The sequence below is a fragment of the Parus major genome, chromosome 7 (assembly GCF_001522545.3).
Source record: "Parus major isolate Abel chromosome 7, Parus_major1.1, whole genome shotgun sequence".
Taxonomy (NCBI): domain Eukaryota; kingdom Metazoa; phylum Chordata; class Aves; order Passeriformes; family Paridae; genus Parus; species Parus major.
The window spans coordinates 13,935,080-13,960,223 of record NC_031776.1 but is presented as its reverse complement, the minus strand read 5'-3'; the positions used below and the strand labels follow the sequence as shown (position 1 = coordinate 13,960,223).

Genomic DNA, 25,144 nt, shown 5'->3' with positions numbered 1-25,144 from the left:
TGAGCCCCGCCCCATAGACTGATATAAATTACACACTGAAGTTATTCAGAATTGATATATTTATGACATATATTGTAATAATAACTTGCAGTCCTTTATCAATAGCCATAATTTCTTGAACACAATGCATATAATCTAAGAAAAGCTTGCTTTTCTACTTTTCAGATGATTTCTAAACATTGGGGATCACAAACTGTCCTTTTTACTTTTCTCTCCAGCAACATGTAACAGTTACCATAAGTGCTGTGAGGCAGAGCTGTGCCCAGAGAACAGTGCCCTGGTGCATGGAAGCCCAGAGCACAGTGCAGGAAGGTTCTCCCACCCCTTGCACCAACACCCATGCTGTACTAACAAAGGCTGCCATCTCCAACTCACACTCTCTCTTAGCAGTCCTTAGTACAGTTCTATTTCTACAATTCACAAAACAAAAGTTAAGGACTAAAAATTTTGTACAAGATGAAACAGTCCTGTACTAGAGATTAAACAAGAAGAGCTCCCACAGTGCAGAGGCTCAGTGGCTCTCAGCATCCAGTTACCATGGGTATTTTAGCACCTTTGAGAACTGGGGTCAGTTCTCAGTGAGCCAGTGTCAGCTTCCCCATTCTTTAATAGAATGTACCTGGAAACACAAGCTAACAACATGCCTAAGTCCCATCTGAGTTATAGAGACAGATCAGTGTTCAGCAAGAGTAACTGATGAACATAGCAATCCCTGCTGACACTGCCTTCTGGAGAGAGATGGTGTATTTCCAATCTTCTGCAGATATATGCATACATATATTTATTTATTTATTTATTCAGTATCTATGTTTGGGTAATTTCTTAAGAGTGTTTTAAAAAATTACTTCCAGGTTCCAGCACTGAAAGTGATAGCTCAGATAGCTACTGAACAGCTGCATCAGAAATGTTGTCAGACTATGGTAACAGCACTATCTGGGAGGGTAATTGTTACATAAACATTAAGTAAGTCACCTGGCACAGCAGTACTTTGCTGATTCAGGGAAGAGTGATGATGACATTTAAAAAGTTGCCTTCTTATCATATTTGTTTCAATAAAAGAGCACAGCAGACTACTGGGCATTCAGCACTAGGGCCTTTCATCCTTAGAAAAGAGAATTCTCATTAACTCTCTAGAAAGGCCCATCTGCAGTGAAGCACAACACCTATGCTGTGAAAAGCACATCCCACAGGGCTCACACAGCACAGACGGTTAGATGTATCTGGACATGTTTCTGCAAATTTACACCAGTGTAACTGGAGTCAAAGGCAGCAACCAAAGCTTGCATCCCACTTCAAATGTCTTCACATGGCAGAAACCTCTTGGGGAAAAAGAAAAGCGAGAAGAAACCCAGATGAGTTCCTTCCATAGTGGGTCTCGAGTCTCCAACGATCAGTGCCACATCCCCATATTGAAAAGACTTACAGTCAATATGCTATTCAAAGGAAGCTCCTGTCTGAGTCTACCCTTCCTACTCTACTAGCTCACCACACTAAGATTGTTTTTTAAAAGAGATGGAAGAATCAAGGGTATTCTTAAACACAAAAAAACAAAAGGGAGATAGCTGAGCAGCTACACTGGGAGAGAAACTGGCTCATTCAAACCTGCAATAATTGTGTGTTGCTATCATAAAATTCCCTGTCCCTGAGAAATGGGGAAGAACGGATAGAAAGAGAAAGCAAAGCTAAAATTTTCATCAGAATTTTCCAAGTGACTGGAATATAAAAACACTAAATGCAGAACTAAGTTCCTAAAATGGGACAGCATCAGAGCACTATATTGAGGACTATGAGATTAGCAGGACCCTGGTAGCAAAGAAAATTTCTCATTAAGGTTTAATCATAAATAATTTGGTTCTACATTGTTTCCAAGAAGTCAAATTCTACTAGGTAAACCAGTAATTTTGAAGAAAAACACCTAATGAATTCTTCTCTAATTTCACCTAGTGACAATCTAATGAAACAAAAGAGACTCATTCCATAACCTTCCCTGAGTGCCGGGGGATTTTTGGTACACATTCATGCACACACACGAGTCTCTGCATTCTTTTTTGAGGGAGCATTTTGTACTTTGCATACAACTACAAAGTTTGTCCTTGCTATTCTGCTCAATTGCCAACTGGATACAACAGGTGCAAATATTTACCACCTAAGAACTGCTTTGGTCACCACAAAGCAGGCTCTCAACAAGGAGCTAAAGGGAAAATGAGTCAGTGTCAACAACCAGGTTACATACTCTTTTGTTTCCCTAAACCCTGCATGTAAAGCTTCATTTCCCAAGTTCTGAGGGGAACCAAATAAAAAAACAGTAGTAAGAAAAAGACAAGTGTGAATTTTAGTCCTTAATAACATAAGAAAGACTTGTTTCATTTTTGCTGGCTGTAGAGCAGAAGACAAGGGCCACTTTAATATTTGAAAAAAATAAAATTAAATCTAAGGGCGAAGTTTCCCCATAAAGCCAAATCCTATGACAGATGACTGCTCGATGACTACTACTTAAGTCAGACTTGCCAACTAATTTAATCACAGCAATTATCCACTCATAATTCTAGTTAGACTGCTTGACCTTATTTGCCTGATCCAAAAACTGATTACAATTCCTGGGATTATCAAGTCTGCTGCAGTCTATGGTCCCACCCCCAGTCCAGAGGGACTAGACTACCTAAACATAGGCTCATATTCTCGGAAAAGCCAAGGTCTTAAGGTAAGATGTCAGAATTTATAGACATGACTAATTCTCTAAACCCACACTGACCTCGTATTAGGTGCCAAGCCTCTTGGTGCCATTGAACACAGACAAGGGATTGCCATAATGCTCACATTCAGGAAGTGACCCTGAATTTTCTGCCATTGATCCTTGCTACCTAAATATAACAGAGTAATTCTATATTACTCCAGTTAATCACCCATGGCTCACTTTTAAAAAATTCTAAAAGAAGAAACTCACCTTTTTTTGTTCTCTCTTTCTTCTTTCTAAAAGGGTGGAAACATGTAGGTAAAAAACATTGAAGTCATTTACACATTTAAGCAACTTTTTAAAAAAGTAGCATATTAGCAGAACTGAACAAATCAATAATAGTGAGTGGAAGACTGCCTTGTAACAAAATCCTCTGTAACAGTCTACAGGAAACACAGTATGTACAAATTTGCACTTGTCAAAATAAATGTTTTTTAAGATTATATCACCTGTTGATTGAATTTGAACAAAGTAAAGAATCTGTAAAATTTTATTCTTCAAGACATATTTTTGTAGCTTTGGAATTTCTTGAGTCAGTTTTACTTACCCATCCTTCTCATGAGAGTCTTCCTGCACAGTTTGTAGAGGGAGAAATGATAATTCACATTCCTCTGCCCTAGAAAAGTAATGACATTTACTATGATGTAAACCAATATTCTGTTAGACAGACTTTTACTGAAGTTGAGATTATTTTAAGGAGATCCTGAATGTACAGAATTTATCTCCTTTTCAACTTGTAAGGGATATACATCACATCTGAGTTAAATCTGTTTGCAATTAAGATAAACTACTGCTCTTTCTTTCTTTATCAGATTTACTATTTCACTTTCCTCAAGAAAAGGAGAAATAGCAGAAAAACACAACATCTCTTGGCGTACTTGAGATCTGCCAGTGTTTTGATGAAAGCAAAATCCTTCCTCTGACTGGAGGGCATCCAGCGGTGCTTCTCGGCCAAAGCCAAAGTCCTCGCCCCAAACCCAAACATGGCCGAGAACCCAAAGCGCAGCAGCCTGCTTGGAGTGCTGAAAGTACACACATCTACTGCTTGAACGTGTCCTGAAATTTCATAGATAGAGAACAGGACAAAAAATAACATCTACACTTCAAATGACACGTAACTTAACATTTCTTTTTCATCTACTCCAGCTGGGGGAAAAAAAACCCTCCAGACTCTTCTCTCTCTAGGAAATTAAGTTTGACTGATCAAAATCAGAATCAACCTAGATAGAATTAAGACTCTATCAAAGTAATTTCAGATACTTAAAAATGTTAAAGTTATGGTAAAACATTTGGCTACTTTGTAAGGCTGCAAAGGGTCTGACTCTTAATTCTATGCACATTTTCAACAACGAGAATCAAGGAAAATGCAAAATTGCCAATATTTGCATAAATTTCTGCAACCATTTCACCAAATAAATGTAATGACTGCACATTGTACTGGAGGATATATGGGAACTCTTAAATATAGGTTTTAAATATATTCATATTTACAGTCATAAGATATAAACATGTAATTCTGTTCAAGTTAGGATATATACACTTTTTTTCTTTCACAGACCCTGGGCATCTTCCATTGGATTTAGTGTCTCTGATTTCTAAAGAAAGACAGGTTTAGATTTTGCCTGTAGAAGGTTTTCAATTATGACTTCAGAAACAGAGCAAAGGCTCTTGCACTGCAGACTGCAAGACCAAGAAAAGAGATACTCAAGAGGAACCTTACTATTTTCCTCTTTTGTTTTAATTTTAAAAACAGTTCTAAAGAAAGACTGCTTTGAGAACAAAATTAACATTGCCTGACAAAGTATTTGCTATTTCCTAAGACCCAAAAATAAGGTTTGCACTAGAAACCTACTTCTCCCTTTTAGCATAATTACATTTTCACATTCAAAACCCATTTATTGTGCAGACCCAGTGGCAAATGATACCATTTTTCTACAAATAAAGCTCTCTTATAGAAACTGTTAGCATTTAAAAGAAATGCACCCGTAGATAAAACCAGGATAGAATCATTTGTGTTTAAAAGCCTTCTAATATAGGTTATAGTGACACAGCAAAATGCTATGTCTTTACTGAGCATCTGGTTTTGACAAACTTCTACATAATGCTTTATTATTTAAAATCTGGAAATGAATGTAAAAATATTTACCCATCACAATGTGCAATGTCGCTGTCACTGCATGTTTAATACCATAGAGTGTATGGGCCAAAATATTTGTAGTACCTGTGAAAGAGAACAAAACTTCCTGTAAAAAACATGAGAGATACAGAACAACAAGAACAAATATATGCGGCATTTTTAATTACTGCATTTTCAAAAAAATAAAGCCTCCCCATAAACTGTCCTGTTAACAGCAGAAATGCTGCACAGTATTAAATGACAACCTTTAAAACTCCTGAGGTCTATAAAATCTCCTCTGCAAATTCATTCATAAGTGCCATTAAAAAAAAAAAAAAAGAAAAAAGAGGGGGGAGAAACAAGCTTTTCAAAATATTGTCTGTTTGGGGGTTTTTAAACCATCTCCTTAATAATCACCTCTTATATATCCAAGTGCTGTACTAAGGAGCTCGAAGGCAGATTATCTAGTAAGATGTATTTGGGGAATATTTTTAGGTTGGTAAAATAATACCCAGACAGTGGTAAAACTGTACATTTTCCAGGCCAAATGGTATTTAATCTAGTCAAAGATAGCTGCTGTGCTTCTTGCAGGCTACATTTTAGATTCTTAGAGAGAATAGTGAATGAAGTTAATTACTGCACATCAGCTTTATAAATAAGATGACTGAATGACTGAAAAACAGGGAAGGCAGAATGTGACATGTGACAAACAGGTGACCTGCATTCAGTGCACCAAAACTGATCCATCTCACTTCTATTTGTCACTGCCTGGACACTGGCAGCCAGTAGATCTACCAGCCACCAGAGAGAAGAGCAGATTCTGAAACAAGGGAGTGAGCAAATCAGGAGTGGAAAACCAGCTGTCAGTTTGTAAAAGAAAGCAGCAGAGCTCTGAAGGCCCATGACTGGTGGTGATTGATATGTCAAGGCACTTTACCTGTGCAAGAAACATGGAGCTACATATGTAAATTTTGCCCTTCTCCTCTAATGCCTAGGACATAAAATACTGTGCATCAGCTGACTTTTTAATATAAATTTATTTTTAAAATCATGAAGAAGGAGCAGTTGTGTCTTTCCTAAATGGGTATTGTTTAAAAAAAAAAAAAAAATCAGATTGATTTTTCTCATTCCTGGCATTACTTAGCCAAGCAGCAGAGCAAAAGAATTCACCTAGAAAAATAAAGGCCTGCCACCAAACAGGCAGAATGTTGACTTCTTTGTATCACTGATCAAGGGATGAATAATTCAATTACAGTTTAATTAAAAGAACAAAAATTACAAAAGAACCGTTTAGAACCAAACATTCCCATATATAAATGAGCTCACATAGATTTTTAAATTGTTTTCTTGTTTGAATTCTCTAATAAGCTACAGGAACAACAGACAATTCTGGATGTTAAATTTGCCCTAAGTTTTATGGAAGAATTATTTGTCTTTCTAAAGCAGGGGAAAGAAGAGAGGAAAGGGAAAGACTATCACATGCCAAACAGTGCTCAATATTTAAATAAGCACTTTTAAAGCACCATCTACCAGACTGAAAAATTTTGTTCATCCCCAAATTCTGCTTTGATGACATGCAAAGTATAAAGAAAAATACTGAATTTGCAAAGACTGCTGAACATAATTACAAAGTTCTAAAGGCATCATGCCATTCTTATTCAGGAATATATCTTTGACTTTTTTCAATAATCTCTCCAAATAAAATAATTTAGTATAACTGAGAATCTCACAGAACTGTTAAGTCCTTAGAGCAATTCGGAACTTCATGGGAAGCTGCCATAAGATAAGAGAGAGGAGCTCTGAGTTCTTGCTATATGAAGCAAGTGAGGAATATCCCTTAAGGTAACAGATACCCAAAAACTACAAAAACCCTACATTTGACCTAAAAAGCCATTCTTCACAGAATACTACAAGTATATGCCCAATATTGTTTCATGTTTGAATGGCTTCATGGATTTAACTTCCAGATTGAACTTTGCCAATAAAGGTAGCTGAAAGATGTAACTCAAAACTACTCTAATATTTCCTTCAATCAGAATTACACAGCTCTTATCAGCTGTTACGGGCATGTCTCCAAAACAAAGGAAATCACACATACAAGCAGCAGGTCGTTACAAGTCAGGCAAATCATGCTCACTTCCTGTATGTCAAAATAGAGCAGTTGTTATTCTAAAAAAAAAAAATTCACTTCTCACTGAAGATCAAGCTAATAAAAGAGCACAAGGTGGAATACAGTTTGGAAGATCAAGCTTGGTATGAGTTTAAGCTTCAATCCTGATTTGAGAGTAATTTATCAATGCAAATGGCAACAAGATACCAAATGACCACAGCTGAAGTCGGTACCAATCTTCAAACTGACTTTAATGAGACTTAAATCTCATTCCTACTAAACAGGATAGGCACAAGTAATTGCATCCTTCTCTTAAATCTTTGGAGCTCATTAACATTTGCAGAAGTAAACAAGGCAAAATCCCACCCTTTCAGTACTCTGAGGAAGATATAACAAGTTCTGTGTTCAAAAACAAAAGTACCACATCCACCCTTCTATGAGTCAAAGAACTAGACCAAGCACAGTTTTGTGGGAGCAAGCACCATCATATTCTCTAAAAACTCCACCCACTACATGCCTACCAGCATGTTTGATCCCAACAATGTGCCTCATTAACTAATTCCTATATAAGCAGGATGCCAGACAAAATAACCCAAACCAAAACAAACAGGCAAACCCAAAACATGCAGCCCATAAACCAAGCAGAAACTATAAAAGTTACACAAAAATAATGATACAAGCCTTTCTGATTTAAATGGTGATTCAATAATGGTTTTAATGCCATTATTCATACTCCCAAGTAATCTGTTTACCCCTATGAAAGCTCAAGATATTATTCAGCAATAACAACCGTTCCCCTGAACAATATCATATCACTTCAGAGACTAAAAACCTTTGATGCTCATGACCTGCACTGTTCACACATTAGTAAGTCACATTTTTAAGTTTCACTTCAGCTACTCAATTTAATCTCAAAAGGTTTCAACCGTACAACTCTGGTATCTCCATCATCAGCATGGTTTTTACAGAAACAAAGAAGATTTTATTACTCCAACAATGTAATTCTGTTCAAAATATCAACCCATTTTCCTGACATTACAAACAACTTCCTACCACCTCCTTCCCACCAAAAGTGCAAAAGCATGAGAACAGAGTATCTGCAGGTCATGTAAAGCATGACTGATGAAGGTACCAAACAGAAATTGTAGAGAAAAAAATTGTCCTTGGAAGTGCAAGCACTTCTGCAGTACAATTAACTTAATTAACCAGATGACATGAATATTCATAAGGCTGTTAATGTCTCCCCCATCCAAACAGATAAATGTGATGTAATGACTTCCTAGTCAAGCATAGCTAAAATTCTGATGAAAACTGCACCAACATTTTGGTTCTTTGCCTGAAATATCAGAGAAATTAACAGTCCCCCAGTAATATTTTATTTTCTGAATTAATTTGGAATCATGAATTTATTTAAATTAACCACTTTGGACCAAAAGGTTCACAGGTATCAGATATAGATTGTCTCTTGTTCTGTATCAACTGGAGAGCTTTTTTAATGTCCTTCCGCAGTTCCCCCTCCCCTTTCTCTGCTTCCCCCTCGGTACAGTTCCTTAGCAGTAGTTCCCATAGCAACAAACACTCTTGCTAATGGCCAGCAGTACAACTGCAGGCTTCCCCACATCCCATCCATTTGATTTGGACCACAATAAGGCAGCTCAGTAGAGTATTTCAGTAAAAACATACTCCCCTCTGGACCTCTCTCTTCAGGAGGTAAATTGTTTCAAGAGCATCTCCTTCCCATCAAGATGACTGAAAGTTCAAAATGCTGTCTTAAGTACTTATTATAGAGGCTAAAACCAGATTTTAAGCCACCCACATAATACTATCCTGTAATTCAGTTGTTGTTTCTACTTGCCTGGAAAATCCTAATAATTTTGTACAGTGGATTTCTGGTGGGGGAAAAAAAAGTTAACTGACCAGAGTTGTATCCTCATGACAAGTATCATATTTACCTGTTTCCTAAGTGACTACCTCATGGACTATCAGGAATATGGTAATCAAATAAACAACAGATTATTTTAAAGAACCTACTAGAAGTTTCTCACAGTATCATTTTATAAACTGTTCTGATCCTCTTTTACAAAATCTATGTCATTCTGTGTAAGAAACTGTACAGAATTCTTTTGAGTCTACAAGTCCTTTCAGCTCATGCCATATTTGTGTTAAACTGAGGAGAGTAAGCACCGATGGTGAGGCACAGCAACCATCACACAACATGGTGTGGAGAGATTCTGTCTCAGCACCATCAAAATATTCAGAGTAACTGAGCTGGTAAGTGATGACCCAACTTCTGTATTCAAATTCACTACCTTTATATGTCTTTGAGATTGCTGTCTCATTTACCAAGGGTTTCTTAACCCGAGAAAAAGCTACTGTGATCTTGCTCCTAAACAAGCAACTAATGCTCCTTTTATATGTGCAAACCAAATCAAAGCATTTAAAAATCTGCTTGCTCAGTTCAAAGTGAGGTGCTCTTTTTTTTTTTTTTGAGAAAACTAAAAACAGTGATTTGCTGTTTTACTGGCTGTAGAAATTTTTTTCCTTACCAGTTAAAAACATCTGAGAAATTATGTCAACTAGTCTTAGCAAACATCCACACCAGAGAGTAGTGTTCATGCAAAAATACCTCTCTTCTTTTCAAGAAAAGTGATTCATATACTAGTCCAGAATCAACCCTGACTGTACTAAGTTGTGCTGGTTTTGGCTGGGGTAGAGTTAGCTTTCTTGCCAGTGGCTGCTATGGGGCTGTGTTTTGGATTTGTGCAGAGCACAAGGTTGATGATACAGAGATGTTTTTGTTGCTGAGCAGAGCTTACACAGGGCCAAGACCTTTTCTCCTTTTCACACTGCCATGCTGGTGAGGAAGCTGGGGGTGCACGGGAGGGTGGGAGGAGACACAGCCAGGACAGGTGAGCCCAGCTGACCAAAGAGATATTCCAGACCATATGACACCATGCTCAGTATAGAAAATGGGGGAAGGGGACATAAAAAGGGACATTTAAAGTGATGGCATTTGTCATCCCAAGACACTGTTATGTGTGATGGGTCCTGCTCTCCTGGAGATGGCTGAACACCTGTCTGCCTACGGGAAGCAGGAATTAATTCCTTGTTTTGCATTGCTGGTGAACACAGCTCTTGCTTTCTTTAATGAAACTGTCCTTATCTCAACCCAAGAGTTTTCCAGCTTTTACCCTTCTGATCCCACTGGTGGGGCAGTGTGTGGGGCTGGGCTGCTGGCTGGGGTTAAACCACAGCAGCTCACACTAAAGACCTTCCTGCTGGGCAAAGCTGCACTCCAAGGAGGGCACATACTAAAACTGAGGAGAGGGACACACAAACCCCCCAGCATAAACAAAACCACACCACAAGATAAAAGTTAATAAAAGAGCAGGATGACTTTTTAAGAGAGACAGATTTTCATGTCTCTGAAACAAAAGAAGAAAGAAAGAAGTTTTTGTGCACAATATATATATTTTTTTAATATAATGCCCACAATGTATTTCTGGGACACCATTTTAAAATAGACCCTAAGCATGAATCCAGCTGAGAATTCTGCCAAGAAAACTGGAGATGCAAGAAAGGAAAATCTAAAAAATAAAGTTTTCATTTTGTATAATTTCTGTCAGGAAATAAGGGTGAAACTTGACCTTTTATGGATCAGCTGAAAATTATTTTAGTTTTATTCTTTCTCAGCCTCTTCCTTCAGGCAAAGAGCTCATCTGTGCCATTACTTCAAATTATCATTACAATTTCAAATCAAGTCATTTGTAATCAATATAAATCACTAATTTAGGACATTTATTCAATAGCTTCCTTACATAACTGAAGCTTTAGCATCAAGAATTGCCTTTAGTAGCCAAAACTGTAAAACATACCAGAGGGACTTAAAACAGGTGACTAACAAAATGTAACAGTACCTTCCATTCTCACCTGCTGGTATTACTCCAAGAGGAACTGGTGCTCTGACAGGTTTTGATATATAGTCCGTGTCTTTCCCAGCATCCATCTGGGCTCTGAGTAGTAGCCCATGAGCAACTTCACTGACAGATCCATCTCCACCAACACAAACCACCCTATTACAAAACAAAAATGCCAAACACTTCAAAACAAACTCTTTCACAGCTGAACAAACAAGTGGAAGGCAGCTACCCCACACTGTATATACAATGATATTTCAGAAAGCTAAAAAACATTTTTTCTTTAACAAGCTTAGGCTTCACTGTCAGATCAGTAAATGTTTCCTGAATGTTCCTTAAGCATTCTTACTTCTGCTTTCTGTCTGAGTAGGAGTAAATATACTTAAAAAGCTACGAAGTTTTTCTTACCTTACCACACATCATGCACATAAACTGATCAGATGGAAGAATCAAACACATGTTTAAGTGCCTCAGTGGAAAAGCTTTTTACATCTTTCAGTGCTGACCCATACAAACATTCCAATGCCTTTTAATTGCCCTTATAATAAAAACTCAACAAATATTACAATAAAATAAAAAAAAACACTTGAAAACAGCTATTTTCATACACTGTGCAGGCAGTTGAGGGATTTAGCAAGATATAAAATCCTAGTGCCAGCAATCCTTTGCACAAAGGTACTTAATCACTGCTTCTGGAGCACGTAATTAAACTCCCACCTGCTGTGGCTATAGAGAGGAATGCATTTGTCTGTAAAAGCTCTGTTACAGCAAACCTTTTTTTTTCCTTGTTTTTCTTTATTTAAGTACATATTATAGTGATTCTCCAAACTAGTAAACATATTTTAATGATAAGAATACTAATGATACATTACAAGCATTTATGACAGAAGAGTCATAGTACCTTTGGGAGGAATTCACCTAAATTATATCCTTTCCATATATCTGTATGAATGTTGTTGTGAAACTACATCTAATCATTCAACCAGGTAAAACTGGTCAGATCTTCATAAGAAAAAACTCATTATGTTATTAGTGTTATCAAATGTTTAAATTCAATTACCTCATCTCCTTTAACATTTTTCTTCAATTTCTATTATTATTTCCAAACTGGTTTTTAATCTCTAATTTTTAGGATTGTTTCCTCTATCTAGCTAAACACTGCCACATTAAATAAAAAAACACAATACACAGTTTGAATAATAGAATATAAAAGTTTGAAGTACATTTTATTCCTGCTTGCACTCAGGAGTCATCGCCTTTCTTTTGACTCATTTTTTGTTTATTCTCAGGCTTAAAATTCTCTGTCACAGTTGTAAAACCAGTTAATCTTTGAAGTCTGAAAAACTGTATACCCAGAAGACAAAAGTCTTCTGGCTTTTAAAACTTTTGAAAACAGATATACTTTCCTCTGATTTTGGAGGGCTGTGTAGACAGAGTCCAAGGAATAACATGAAAATGCTGCTAATTTTGATTTCTATTATTTTAGCATTAATCATCAAGAGTTGCCTTTTTGGCTAGAAACAGAGATACCACCAGGCACCTGGGATTCCAATGCTAATCAGTGAGAACCTGCTATGCATAAGGAGTAGAAAGTCTTGAGCGAACAAATTTTACTTAAACCTTGAAGAAGGCTTCTGAGAGAAAGAAACATGTATTTAACCATCAGATGCAACTTCCTTAATCAACTATTCACTAAGGGCTGACTAACTCAGGCTACTCTAAATATCCTTGATACTTTAGACTCCTGACTAGGGAAGAAATATATGTGTGCATGGGCATTGTCTGTTTCTGTCTCTGTACAAATAGGAAAACCCAGCTGAGATGGCAGCATCACAAATGCAGTCTCTCTTTTTGTCACCAAAGCTCAGCCATAAGTCAGGGTGAAAAAGCCAAATTGACAAAGTGCCTTAATTTTCAGTATCCCTAAAAAAATGTGGATAGCAAGGAAGGTAGTGTGTATAAGACATGTGCTTGTGGTCTTTTGAAATAAAATAGTAACGGAGGAAAACAGAAATTATAAATACAAACAGCTTTGACAAAGAATTAACACACAGGAGTGTTACTTTCAGAGAGCACTAAGACATAAACTTCCAGTTTACTACTGCAAATCATAAGCTTCAGTTTACTTTATAAGCAGTTAACATGAAAGGAACCATAACTCTCTTAGAGAGAAAAGCAAGCCCAGAAATTGTGTGTTGCTATATTTTTTACATACTGCAATGAATAAAAAAATAACCCCGTTGTCTTGGCATTTCTACATTTTTGTGTCTCTAAAAAATTTAGATAGCAAAAAAGGTACAGTATAAAAGACATATGTCTATAGTCTTTCAAAAGGGTTATATTCTTCCAGCTTAGATCTGGCTACTGGAGAAAGCCTTACGGGGAAGTTCTCAGTCTACCCAAAGATCAAAGATGAAACAATTCAAATATGACTCAGTGTAGAAGATATTTGTGAAAGAAGATACAGTCCAGGCTCTTTCTTCTTTATCTTTGTATTCTTACAAATACAGAGACTGAAACCCTCATGAAGCAAATTTCAGAAAGCTTTGTTTATTTACCATTATATATGAATCCAAGATACATTTCTGTTGTCAGTAATTAATAAATACCAAAGAATTTAATGAGAAATTAATTTGCCAGGTTTCATATACATGAGAAGCAGAGTAACTCATGAAATACCCACTAGCATAATTTTGACTGGAATACAAATAAAAAGTAACATGATGAGGTTCACTAACATTCATAGTCACTAACCAACTTACCCATCAAATGCCTGCAGTTCACATTCTTTCAGTACTAAGAGAGCATGTCCTTCATATTCAGTTACTGTGGAAAACATCGATTGTCAGCAAATTAGATAATTTTAAATTATTTTGTCCATCCAACATAAGGAACACAGAGTAATTCAAGTCAGATTTTTTTTAAGCCATTAAAGCATTAAAAGTATGAGAAGTTATATTTTACAGTTATGCCAGTGGACAGGCCAAACATTAAATTTCCGCTGTTATCAGATACATGGCTATTTCATGCATTTAAATTCAGAGAATTCAAGAAGATGTTTGTTGCATCAAAATGCAAGTTTTAGCATTAACACATTTGGTAAACTTCAGGAAAATAAGCACATCCTCAGTTAAGATTGAATAACTTCAGGATCAATCAAATTTAATTGCCTTTGTGTTAGGATATGCAAATTGCTAAATTAAAAATAAGAGGAGTTAAACGCAGAAGTATGAAATCAAGCCAAATACCAGTGACAACAGCATATAACACACAGAGGAAGGTGGCACAAGTATACACCAGAGTTCATAGCCTCTGGAGGAAATGAATCTGTCACTCCACATCGATGTCTCTGTGTTTGCTGATACCCTATATAGTACTGTAAATGCCAGTGAAGACAGGATAAACTGGCATACTACAGATGGCACGAAGCATCATAACTACATTTAGCATTTTCTAGGGCAGCTTTGCCAGAAGAGACAGCCCAGCTGCAGCCACCCATCAAAGATTTTTGCTGACTGACATGACACTTGCAGATGGATTTTTTGTGTAAGAATGTGCATCATTATATGCAAAATTACATTAATCTTTCATGCTTGTCTGTCCCTGGTGCTCACATAGTTCAAGGCTTTTCTCCAGTGTTCCCAAACATTGCTAAAATTATTAGTCTTGGTGTCTAAAACAATCATTCCATAGCTGTACCTGTTCCAACAGTATTTCTACAGATTATTCAAAGGCTGCTTACAAGAACTGAAAACACCTCTATCTCTTCCTATACACACACACATGAGTATGTGTGTGGATATAGTGAGTGTATGTATCTTTTCTCCTAAAATATAAGAAGGAAAACAAAATCAAAAGTGACAATTTTTACACTTCACACTAAAAAATTGCTTATACTGCCTATAACTTCAAAATTCCCCAATCACTACCAGCAAAGTTTTAGTGCTTGGTGTTTAGAAAATCCTTAATTAAAAAACTAGAGTTGTTTTGATTATATGGAAGGCAGAGATTTATCATTTTGCTGCAGAAACACCTATCACTATAATAACTTTTAGGAATTATTTACAGAATTTACTTCCATGCAGGGCCTCTCTGGAACATCAAAGCACATTTAAGCTACCACATTTGCATTACCAATGGGAACAGTGCTTTTATCAATATCTGTAGGCTGTGTGAAAAGTGACCAATAAAAGAGTGCATCATGCAAAAATGCAGAAAGGTTCAAATATCTTACCATTGCTTAGCTGTGAAAGAAACTCTTCCCATGAAAACAGAGTTGGTTACCAGGTTACATGCCTTTTTAAATGAACACGATGACATTTAGAATGTTATGAGTACAGTCTAATTAAAATGGAACAGTAAATAAGATTTATTTTGTAACAGAGAACATGCTCAGTGCTTTCCTAATGTAATGTAAGTTATGCTTACTGTTACAGAATTAATTCACTCAAAGAACAAGGACATGGAAATAAAGAGGGCTCATGTTTAGACAGAAATCAATAAACACAGTAAAAATTACTAATGTTAGTTAGATTGAGAGCAAATCCATCCTCTTTACATCTAATAGCTTAAGTTTGGAAATTATGTAGAAGAACTGCTCAAGGCTTGAGATTAGGGAATTCCTAGAAATTTAAAATTTGATGAGAGAATGACAGAGAATCTATTTTGACACATAATAACAAAAAGGCACTGAAAAAATTAGGTCTTCAGGAAAAACTTTGTGAGAACATATAGAGAATCATTCAAGTAGAAAAAAAACCCTAGAAAAATCCAACACAGACATAAAAAGACCATGTCTAAAAAGTTTTCTGCAGGCTTGACAACCTCCAGAGGGGCATGTATAAATCATTCTGATAGCTGGAAAAAAAGCTAAGTGTTTGAATATTTGGCACTGTTCCAATTCAGGGGGAAAAACAAACAAACAGGAAAAAAACCTATTCAGTGTATTTTGGTAATAGACAGAAAGCTTCTTTCATTGTTTGAGAAGGATCCAGATCTCATATTTGTCAAAATTATTATCACAAAAATATTATTTAATTAATTTTTTTACCATTTCTAATGCATAATAATAATGCATAATAGAATGTTTTGTTCCTAAGTGTCAGATAATAGCATTCTGAAGGAAGGACACCAAGACTGCACCTCATTTGACCAGAGTTACTCCAAAAACACTTTAACATTCTCTTCACATAGCAAACAAGAACCAAGGGCTTGGCCTCTACACACAGAAAAAGCAATATACAGTTAGGTCAACACTTCAGAACAGGGGATGCTTTCATGTGACATCTAAACATACTGGCACTCATGGCACAGACTAAAATCAGTGGGACTGTTACTGATAACGGCATTTTCCATCCAGCATCAACACCAATTATCTGTTGGTATTTATCATGTGGTAAGTTTAAACCAATGCTATTTGTCCAGCTCTCAAATATTCCTTTCTTTTGTGGTTCTGCCCTAAAAATAGGAGATTTGGAACAGAAGTTATTTTTGTCTAACTGTCCAGGTTGTAAGTGTGCATAAATGGAAGTAAGAGTCAAAACGAGGAAGAGAAGTGAGACAAGATTGAATTCTGTCTGTTTCCTTTATTTATTTTTCTTTAAATTTAATAAGATTTTGTAAGACTTTATGTATTTCTAAAATACATAACGCTCAAATTATCACAATCTGCCAGTACTTGCAATTATTTCAACAGTGGGATTGGGCTTTTGTAGAACTCAATTTTTGGAAGAGTCACTGTTCTTATCCTAGCAGCCACATCCCAGCTGCAGCACAAAAAAAAATCTCCCAATTCTTAAAATAGAGTTAAAATTTTGTTTCACCTGAGCTATAGCTAGAAGTACTGCTTCAGTATAAATTTGCTAATTCATACTTTGTAGTGCTCTAGGTACTTCAGAGATTTGCTTACTGCACCTAACAAAAATAACCCAAAAAAACAGCAAAACACAATCCACTCTGTAATACCTTTGGTTATTTTTACTGAAATTATTAAAGTGTAGCACACAAAGCCATTTAGGGGAAAAAAAAAAAAAAGAAAACTTGAAAAAATTTTAAAATAATTTGAAAAAGTAAATGTTACTTCAGCACTCACTTATTTACATTCATGTCTTTTAGATTGCTATATGTCCTTGGGTAGGTGAGAATATTTCAACCGCGAACTTCTTAACACAAGAATTTTATTCCAAGAGAAGCTACAATGAAGAATAGGATCTGGAAAGTTTGATCAGAGAGGAAGCAACAGCTAGCAGTATACAAGACTGGCTGAGGAGAGCTGTCTTTCAGCACTCCACTGCCAATCTTTGATGTTCTGAAGTGCTTTTAGTAACCTGCAATTCTTTTTGTATTTTATATGCACTAGAAGCCACTTCAGAGATTCAAAATTGGTATAAAATTTTTGTACTCAACCAATTTTAACTTCACGTTCAATGAATTTTAAATATGTGCATGTGGAAAAGTCGAAATGTAAACTGTCTTCAGGGAAAAAACTGTACAAAAGCCTTCACAATTCCAGTACCTAACACACCTTTGTACACCACCAGTTACGTAAATATTGGCCATGTTCCAAAACAGCACGGACAGCAAGATGCACACTCCAGTTTCACAAAATTCAAAACAATTATGGGAGGAAAAAGTAAATTGAACTGACTGATTCAAGTCAGTTCAATTTACTTGAAAGAAAGCACTTAGTTTTATTGGAATAGGGTACCAGTGGACAGGACTTTTACTCAGCACCCACCACCACCCTCTTTTTTTTTTTAAACATAATTATTAGTTATTTAGTTCTCTACTAGCATTGAAAACTGCAATGTAGTTTTCTCATTTTGCCTGTAGGAGGAGTGTTAGGCAGCTAATAAGCACAGCAGTATTTCAACATTGCCAAGATAACCTTAATTAAAGGATAGGCCATTAAATATTTTTCTGGCTCAACTCGGAACTTTCCTATTAAAATTTCAAAGAAAAATAATTTAAAAATAAACTTAAAACTGTTTCTATTCCACTAGTAAAAACATTTTTGAAACCTCTACACATTATAGTCACAACTTGTACTAAAACTATTTGTTTTAAATTGTGACCAAACAAGGCTAAGTTCAATTTTTAATATGACAGCATTATTAGTCTGTTCACACTATGATCCATGCCTTCCAGGTGGAAAAATATGTCTGTGAGAATTAAAATTTATATCAAGCTGCTGGCATTCCCTCTCAATTCAGGGTAGTTAAGAAATTATTGCTACATAATTCTAATACAGACAGTCTTTTTCACATTTATTGTAATGGGTCTTTAATCTTCAACTGATTTTACTTTAAATTGTGGGCTAAATAGTTAAAAAAAAGACATAGATACAGGGAATAAAATTAGCAAGATAATTTTCATCTACCATTATTGCATTAGTATATTCTCATGGCTAAATCAGATTTTATCAGAGTAATTTTTGGCCTGCAACCTGAACTAGTCATCATGTCATAAGAAATCTAAGGAACAACTGCAAGATGAGACCTCTTATAATTTGTTTAAGCTGAGACTGATAACTTTTCAAGTCAATTACAAGAGACATAGGAAAAAGACTAGGTTTACTAGTATTGATTGCTATAGGTGAAAAATACTGAATCAATAACAGAATTACTAAATCACTTTTTGACAAAATAAACATATATTGTGTTGTATTAACTAGAGTTCCAAATGCAGTACTTGCAGTCAAAGGCAATAAGGATAAGCAGTAAATTCAAATTGTCTCACATGCTTAACTGTTAGTTTCACAAAGGATTAAGCTTTACTTCTGAAGCAACTTACCTGTGACATCAGTTTTTATGTCAGCAAGTTTAAAAAGAGGTGCAACTTTTTCATAATAAATCTGAGTGGCTTCTCTTTTGTGGCTGCTTGGATTAACAAACACTTTCAAGGATTTAGGTCTGTTTTGAAAGCCTAAAAAGAAAACAAAATATTTAAGATCACACGCAACCCGACTATTTTTACAGCTTAAATGGTTTTCTAATATTGAAATCATTACAATACTTTGACAGGGTAAGTAAACTACAGTCTAAAAAAAGTCTCAATTTCTTCTTGCATGTGCATTACTTATCTTTAAATTACAGTATTGATTAATTTTCTGTGTGCAGGTAATAAACAGTTGTAGGAACCAGAAAAAAAAGTGCATGTGTCACAGCCTAGTTAAAGCCTGATTCAGGAGCAGGGTGAGTGGGAAGTTTGAGCACCTAAAAAGGAAAGAAACCCAAACATAAAAACGTATCTTTGCTGGAATTTAATATGACTCACTCCCAGCAGTATACAAAAGCAACACCCAATAAAACTGACACCATAATCCAACACTTTTCTTTTCTTAGAATGCAAATCAAACAGTCCAAAGGAAATTTCCTCATTGTGGAAGAAGTCCAAAAATATACAGAAATACAGAATTGGCAGTGTCATTTGGAAATCTGAGAATTATTGTTCATTTAGGTCTTTGACCTAACTCCAAGGAACTAACACTGAGAAATACTGCTATGCACAGCTGAACCTTGTCTTGCACATTGACTCCATGAAGTAATTTTATTATTTGAAACCCAGCATTTTCCTGAAGAGTAAATAACTCATACCAAACACCAATAACATTACTTTTCAAATTCCCTTTTCTAGAATTCCTACAATTGCCATGGTTCAGTGAGGCTGCTTTGCTACAAGCAGCAAGCAGTAGTGTGCAATATCTGCTCTTCTTCTGGTATTTATTTAAGTACTTGATTTGAACAATTCTAATTTTTGTTTTAGTAACAGGGTAGACTATTACTTTCTTAGCCAAATAAAACCCAGAACATCTGGCAAGTGTACTGCTTTCAACACACAAGAAAAATATTAGTAGTGGCCCACAACTCCAAAAGGAGCCAAGAATGAAAGCCTATTTTCTTCCCCATGAAGAATATTACTTTCATTTTTACAGCCACATATACCTTCAGAGTGTCAGCAGGGACTTCCTGCAGCTCATTCCACTCACTTTACCTCAACAACTGAACAGGAACAATTACTCAAAGAAATTATAGCTAAATACTATTTCTGCATTGAAGAGGAAAGTATTCCTTAAGATCAAAACATAATTATAAAATCACAGAGATTATTTTTTCATTTATTTAAACACATCAAACAATCTTGAAAAGAAAACTAGCTCTTTATCCAGTTTGTGTCAGATAATTTAGAAGATTTCTTAAAGCTCCTGAAGGAAATTATTGGATCAGTTTGCTGCTATAACCTCAAAATCATGCACAAAAAAATGCATAACCTTATTTATGTCAAAATGTTACACAGATTGCCAAGTCATTGCGCAGCAAATTAGGCAATGGACACAAGTGGCACAAGGAATATTCCAGTGGGAAATAAAGAAAACCCCCTTCACAAGGAGGGCAGTTAAGCCATGGGTGACACTGACTATCCACAGAGATTTTCAAAACTTATCTGGACATGGCTCTTAGCAACCTGATCTTTTATTAGAAGCTCACCTGCCCTGAGCAGGAAGCTAGAATGGATAATCTCCAGAGGTCCATTCCAACCTAAATTCTTCTTGATTCTCTGGAAACAAAAAGAAGCACTGCAGGTATGTACTGCAGTGGAATTTCTTATTACAGGAACTATAACACAAACAAGGAAGACTAAACAAAAAGTATTTATTTCTCCCAAAGACTATTAATACATATAAATCATCATCATAAAGACATTATAATAACATCTTAATTGAAATCTATTAACTGGTATTGTTGCAATCTTTTAGAAGTTATAAAAATATTAAGACCAAAAAAATAATTTCTGTGACTTTATCATTTGCCTAAAGCATCGGTAAAAATTAAATAGAAAACTTATAGGAAAGTACAGTTTGTACAAGTAGAGAAAGAAGAGGAAGGGTCAAATAATCTGTTACCCAGACAGAGCAAGTTACGGTTCTGTGAAACAGACATCGGGAAAAACTGAAGGGATAAAAGCAAACATCACTACCTCACCTCAGTGTTTTTGCATATGAGATATAAAAATTTAACCTTAGGTAGCAATATAAAGTTTCAAAAGAAGTCATATGGAGGCAAAAGAAAACAGACTTTCCAGTTGGTGGTAGAAAAAAATCCTAGATTTTTGAGGAAATTGTTGAAAATTAATTTTTAAAGAAAAATTAATTAATTAAAACATTCTAAACCAGAAACTGTATTTATGATTATGTATATTGGGCTATTGCTGAAAAGTATATCAGAGTTAATACATAAATGCTAGCAAGATTTTCAAAAACCAAATAAATTCATAGGATCAAAGTATTAAAATATTCTCTTTATGACTATTTGAGTATCAATTTACTTTTTTAGAGAGCTAAAATACTACATTGACAGAAATATTTTTCACAGACAAGGTGTTTGAGCCGAGATGGTACACTACTGATTTTGTTTGTGCCAAATAATTGCCAACTGACGTGAAAGGATGATCATGAGAAAATGTATTGCTTTATCCTTCCTGGTGTGCACTGGACATGTTAAAACACACTGAATAACTGAGTTTAATGAAAGCATATCCTGTAACTGCCAAAGATTAAACGTTCACGCAACATAACTGTGAAGCTTCTTTACAGCGTTTTTAAATAATAATCTTTTAATTGTCTTTAAACAACATCTATATGAATGAATCAATGTCATTGACTACTGTGTGCAACTGATCCCAGCCTGCCAGCCTTTTGGGGCTCTCCTAACTGGTATTCTGTTATTGTTTTCCGTGGCCGCTCCATTTGAAACGAGCCAGCAGCCTAAAGCAGGAAGGCCAACTGTTCCCCTAGTACTAACAAATGTGCTAATATGCACTAGTTTAAACTTGATCTATCAAGTGAATCAGTGAACCATGAAGGGTGGTGGGTCAATCAGGGTGTTCAGAAAACAAAGGCTCCTAGGGCAGCAGAGACGCTGTGCTCAGACATACATCTGTGCTGCTTTCAGGCCCCAGCCCTAGGAAAACGGGTTTATGTTACAAAAGTTAAGAGCCTGGAATCATGTCATTACCACCTACATTTATAAATACTTTCTACAGCATTAGGAATATTATACATGAGAAAAACCAACAATATGAGACAGAGTTGTTAATGTAACTATGGAGACACCACTGTTAATATTAACTAACCTCAGTTAATGTTTAACATTAATGGTTTAATTAAAACTTCATGCATGAAGTTTCAGGCTTTTATATCAAATCCTTGTGTGATAGATACTATGAAAGAGTAGATAAAAATAAAATGCACTTTGTACTTTTTTGTTACTTTATCATTTATTCTTAACCACATTTACTGCCTTTTGTTAGTTTACAGTGTTCCTAAGTAAAGCTTTTTCAAATCAACTGTTAGTAAGTCTTATCTTGTTAGAAAAAGTGGATGAGCATTGACAACTGTACATTTTCTCTCATTTTTGAGCCTGCCTCAACCCTTTAGGAGCGACTGTGTATTTGCATGTGCAGAGGATTTTAGATGAAACAGTGAATTCTACTGACATGGTGTGTCTCCACGTACCATGCCTGGTACCAATTACCTTGTAAATCCTGTACAAAAGGTTGTGATGTATGAATGGGAATCACTGAGAGAGGGGTGTGCACCAGGGCTGACACGAGATAACAGCACACCCCGTCTAAGCTGCCCTTTGGGGCCTTCCAGGAGCCAGTCCAGAGCCAAGGCTCCAGAGGTGTATGAAGATGGCAGTGGTTATCTTACAGCAGTTTAACAAACATGTGATGGACAGATCAGATTTCAGGAACGCTCTATCAGTGAGCAAGCTCTTCATATCTAGCTGGCATGCACTGGAACAGCAGCAACAGCAGGCAGAAAATAAGAACTTACTTAAATATGGGAAGATGGTGGTACCTATATTTTGTTATCCTGTCACACACACTCAGAAAGAACCATAATAGCAGTCATTGTAACTAAATTCAAAACACTTGTATATGAGTGCGCTCACTTACATGATAACAGGCTTCATAAAAGATTACAGACCAGTGAAACTTTAAATTGAAGTACTCTGAACACAAAGTCAAAGCAACAGAGGACACTTACTGTGAAGATAATAAAAATGAACAGGGAAAAACCCATGTATGAAACATTCATGCCAGACACAGATCACACTTTAAAAAGGAAACTGTGTTCATGAAACTTCAGAAAAAAATAAAATCTTCATTAGAAACCTCCAGATAAACTTTGGCTCATATTATCACCGATAAACTCGCTATTGTTGTTCCTTAATTAATATATGCATAAAACCCTAAAAACTTGTCAAAGAATAAGGTAAACAAGCATTTATCTGCAGAGGAAACACACCTGTCAGTAACATATACTCCCATTTGTCAGAATGTCTAAATATTATTGACCTAATATATATAGATATATATGTTCTACTTCAATAAATCATCTGCTTTTAATTTGATCCAGCCCAGAAAAAATAAAAAAATCCTTCAAGTCAATAATGCAGCAGTTAATGAAAAATTACTTTGTGTTAAGACAGACTGGGAGAGGAGGGAGGGCGGGGAAGTAATTTTTACTGTTTCAGAAGGATAAAACCAGAAGTAGCCAATTTGAGCTCATTAACAACTCCAGCACTTTTACAAAAAAATAAAAAGGCCGCAGCAAAAACTACGAAAATACTGTTTCACACAGAAATATCAGCCACCAAGAAATCAAGAGAACTCAACTGCATTGTATACTTTTAGTTCAGACTCAGAATATACACATTAGCAACTGGTATGATGAGGTTTTTATTTGGTTATTTTTATCTCTCCGAGTCCTGCTTATTCCTGAAGTAGAAAGCAAGAAGAAAAAATGTACTGATCAGAGATCCAAAAAAAAATCTGTACAAGGTCTGAGCTTCTAGAGAAAGACTGAAGAAAGAACTTGAAAGAGCATTGCACAGAACACTTTTTTTTCAGGTTCAGGTGGCTTCCAATTACAAAGCTATAAAACAGAGACTGCACCTCGAGGTCAAGGCAACCTGAGCTAGAGATACTGGAGCTTTTTTTTTCTGTGAACATATGGTATGACTGCTCCTGATAGATGGAGAGTAATCTAGGAACAAAACAGACATTTGCTCCTTATGCAAATGTCCTCGCCTTTATGGGTAGCTGGAGATCTACAGGAATCCTGGCACTTCTGCAGATTGAGATATTTCATGATAAAATCTTTCAAAAGGGGAAAAGGGAAGGCATTTTTAATGCACATCTTCACTGGGAAGTCCAAAGCATATTGTAAACAAACAATACAAGAACACACCATTAATAACTCGTGTTGTTTCTATAATATCTTCTTGTGAAACTTTAGTAGAAGTGCACTATAAATTATTATTCAAACTCTGGTTATAAACACTACAGATGTACAAGATTTGAATTCCATAATCTGGCTCAGTCTTAACAATTCAGCTGGAGTTCTAATAGTGTGTCAAAAGATAGACTGCTTCCCTTCTGTAATAAACAGAAGAACTAATTTGCTATAAACTGTAAACAGAGGCATCTTTTGGAGTTAAATCAGAGTCTGGGATTGGGGAAGGGATGTTGTTTTGGTTATTTAAATCAAAATTGTGCTACATTCTGTGCCTTTCAAATACAAACTAATGTGAAAACCTTGGATTTCTTGTGGGGATCTTTTCCCTATATGGTGAATATTTTTTTCTTAATTTTGATAGAGCTTCCATAAAATAAAAAAATCCCAAACAACCAATCACCCAACCAACCCTACAACTGGTTAAACAAAGCATCCTGAAACTGGAATTAGCCTAGGCAAACACAGGAAGATATTTTCAAAATAAAGAATTGCATCCCATCACGATTGTCAATAAATGTTGCATCAAATTATGCAACAAGAATCCTACAGAAATCTTAAGAGCACTGCTACCTGTGAATTTATGAAGATGAGAAAAGTCTCTCCCATTAGTCTCCTAAAGAATATGGAGGTCTAAAGTTGGATTTCCTAAACCATCACCAGAAAGTTCCTGAAGAGCTCCCAGAAAGTGCAGCTACTTAGTACCATCAGGTGTGATGCAATTTCAAGTGAAAATATCAACAAAATATGTTATTTCTTTCAGAAATAGATTTCCCAGAAGACTCTTCGGTCAGAATAAAGAAAACCACTTATTTTCAGTAGCTTCCAAAACTCTTCAAAAATAACATCAATTTGTTTCATTTTTACAGATACATTAGTCAGTTATTGTCACTTTCCTAGATTTTACACTTGACCATGTAAAAACTTCATGAGTAAACATTTGCCATAAATAAGATTCATATCTGTG

General features: G+C 35.7%; 1 protein-coding gene across 2 annotated transcripts in view; it reads right to left on the bottom strand.

Moving 5' to 3' along the window:
• Positions 1-25,144, bottom strand: part of CERKL (ceramide kinase like) — a 50,695-nt gene that overhangs the window by 4,165 nt on the left and 21,386 nt on the right. For both annotated transcript variants that reach the window (XM_015634837.1, XM_033515944.1), the window contains exons 3-10: positions 18,669-18,800; positions 13,640-13,703; positions 10,891-11,033; positions 4,881-4,955; positions 3,613-3,790; positions 3,282-3,350; positions 2,945-2,970; positions 2,753-2,861 (exon numbers count right to left, since the gene is read on the bottom strand). In XM_015634837.1, coding sequence (XP_015490323.1) covers positions 2,753-2,861; positions 2,945-2,970; positions 3,282-3,350; positions 3,613-3,790; positions 4,881-4,955; positions 10,891-11,033; positions 13,640-13,703; positions 18,669-18,800 — 796 coding nt within the window. The remainder of the gene's footprint in view (positions 1-2,752; positions 2,862-2,944; positions 2,971-3,281; positions 3,351-3,612; positions 3,791-4,880; positions 4,956-10,890; positions 11,034-13,639; positions 13,704-18,668; positions 18,801-25,144) is intronic.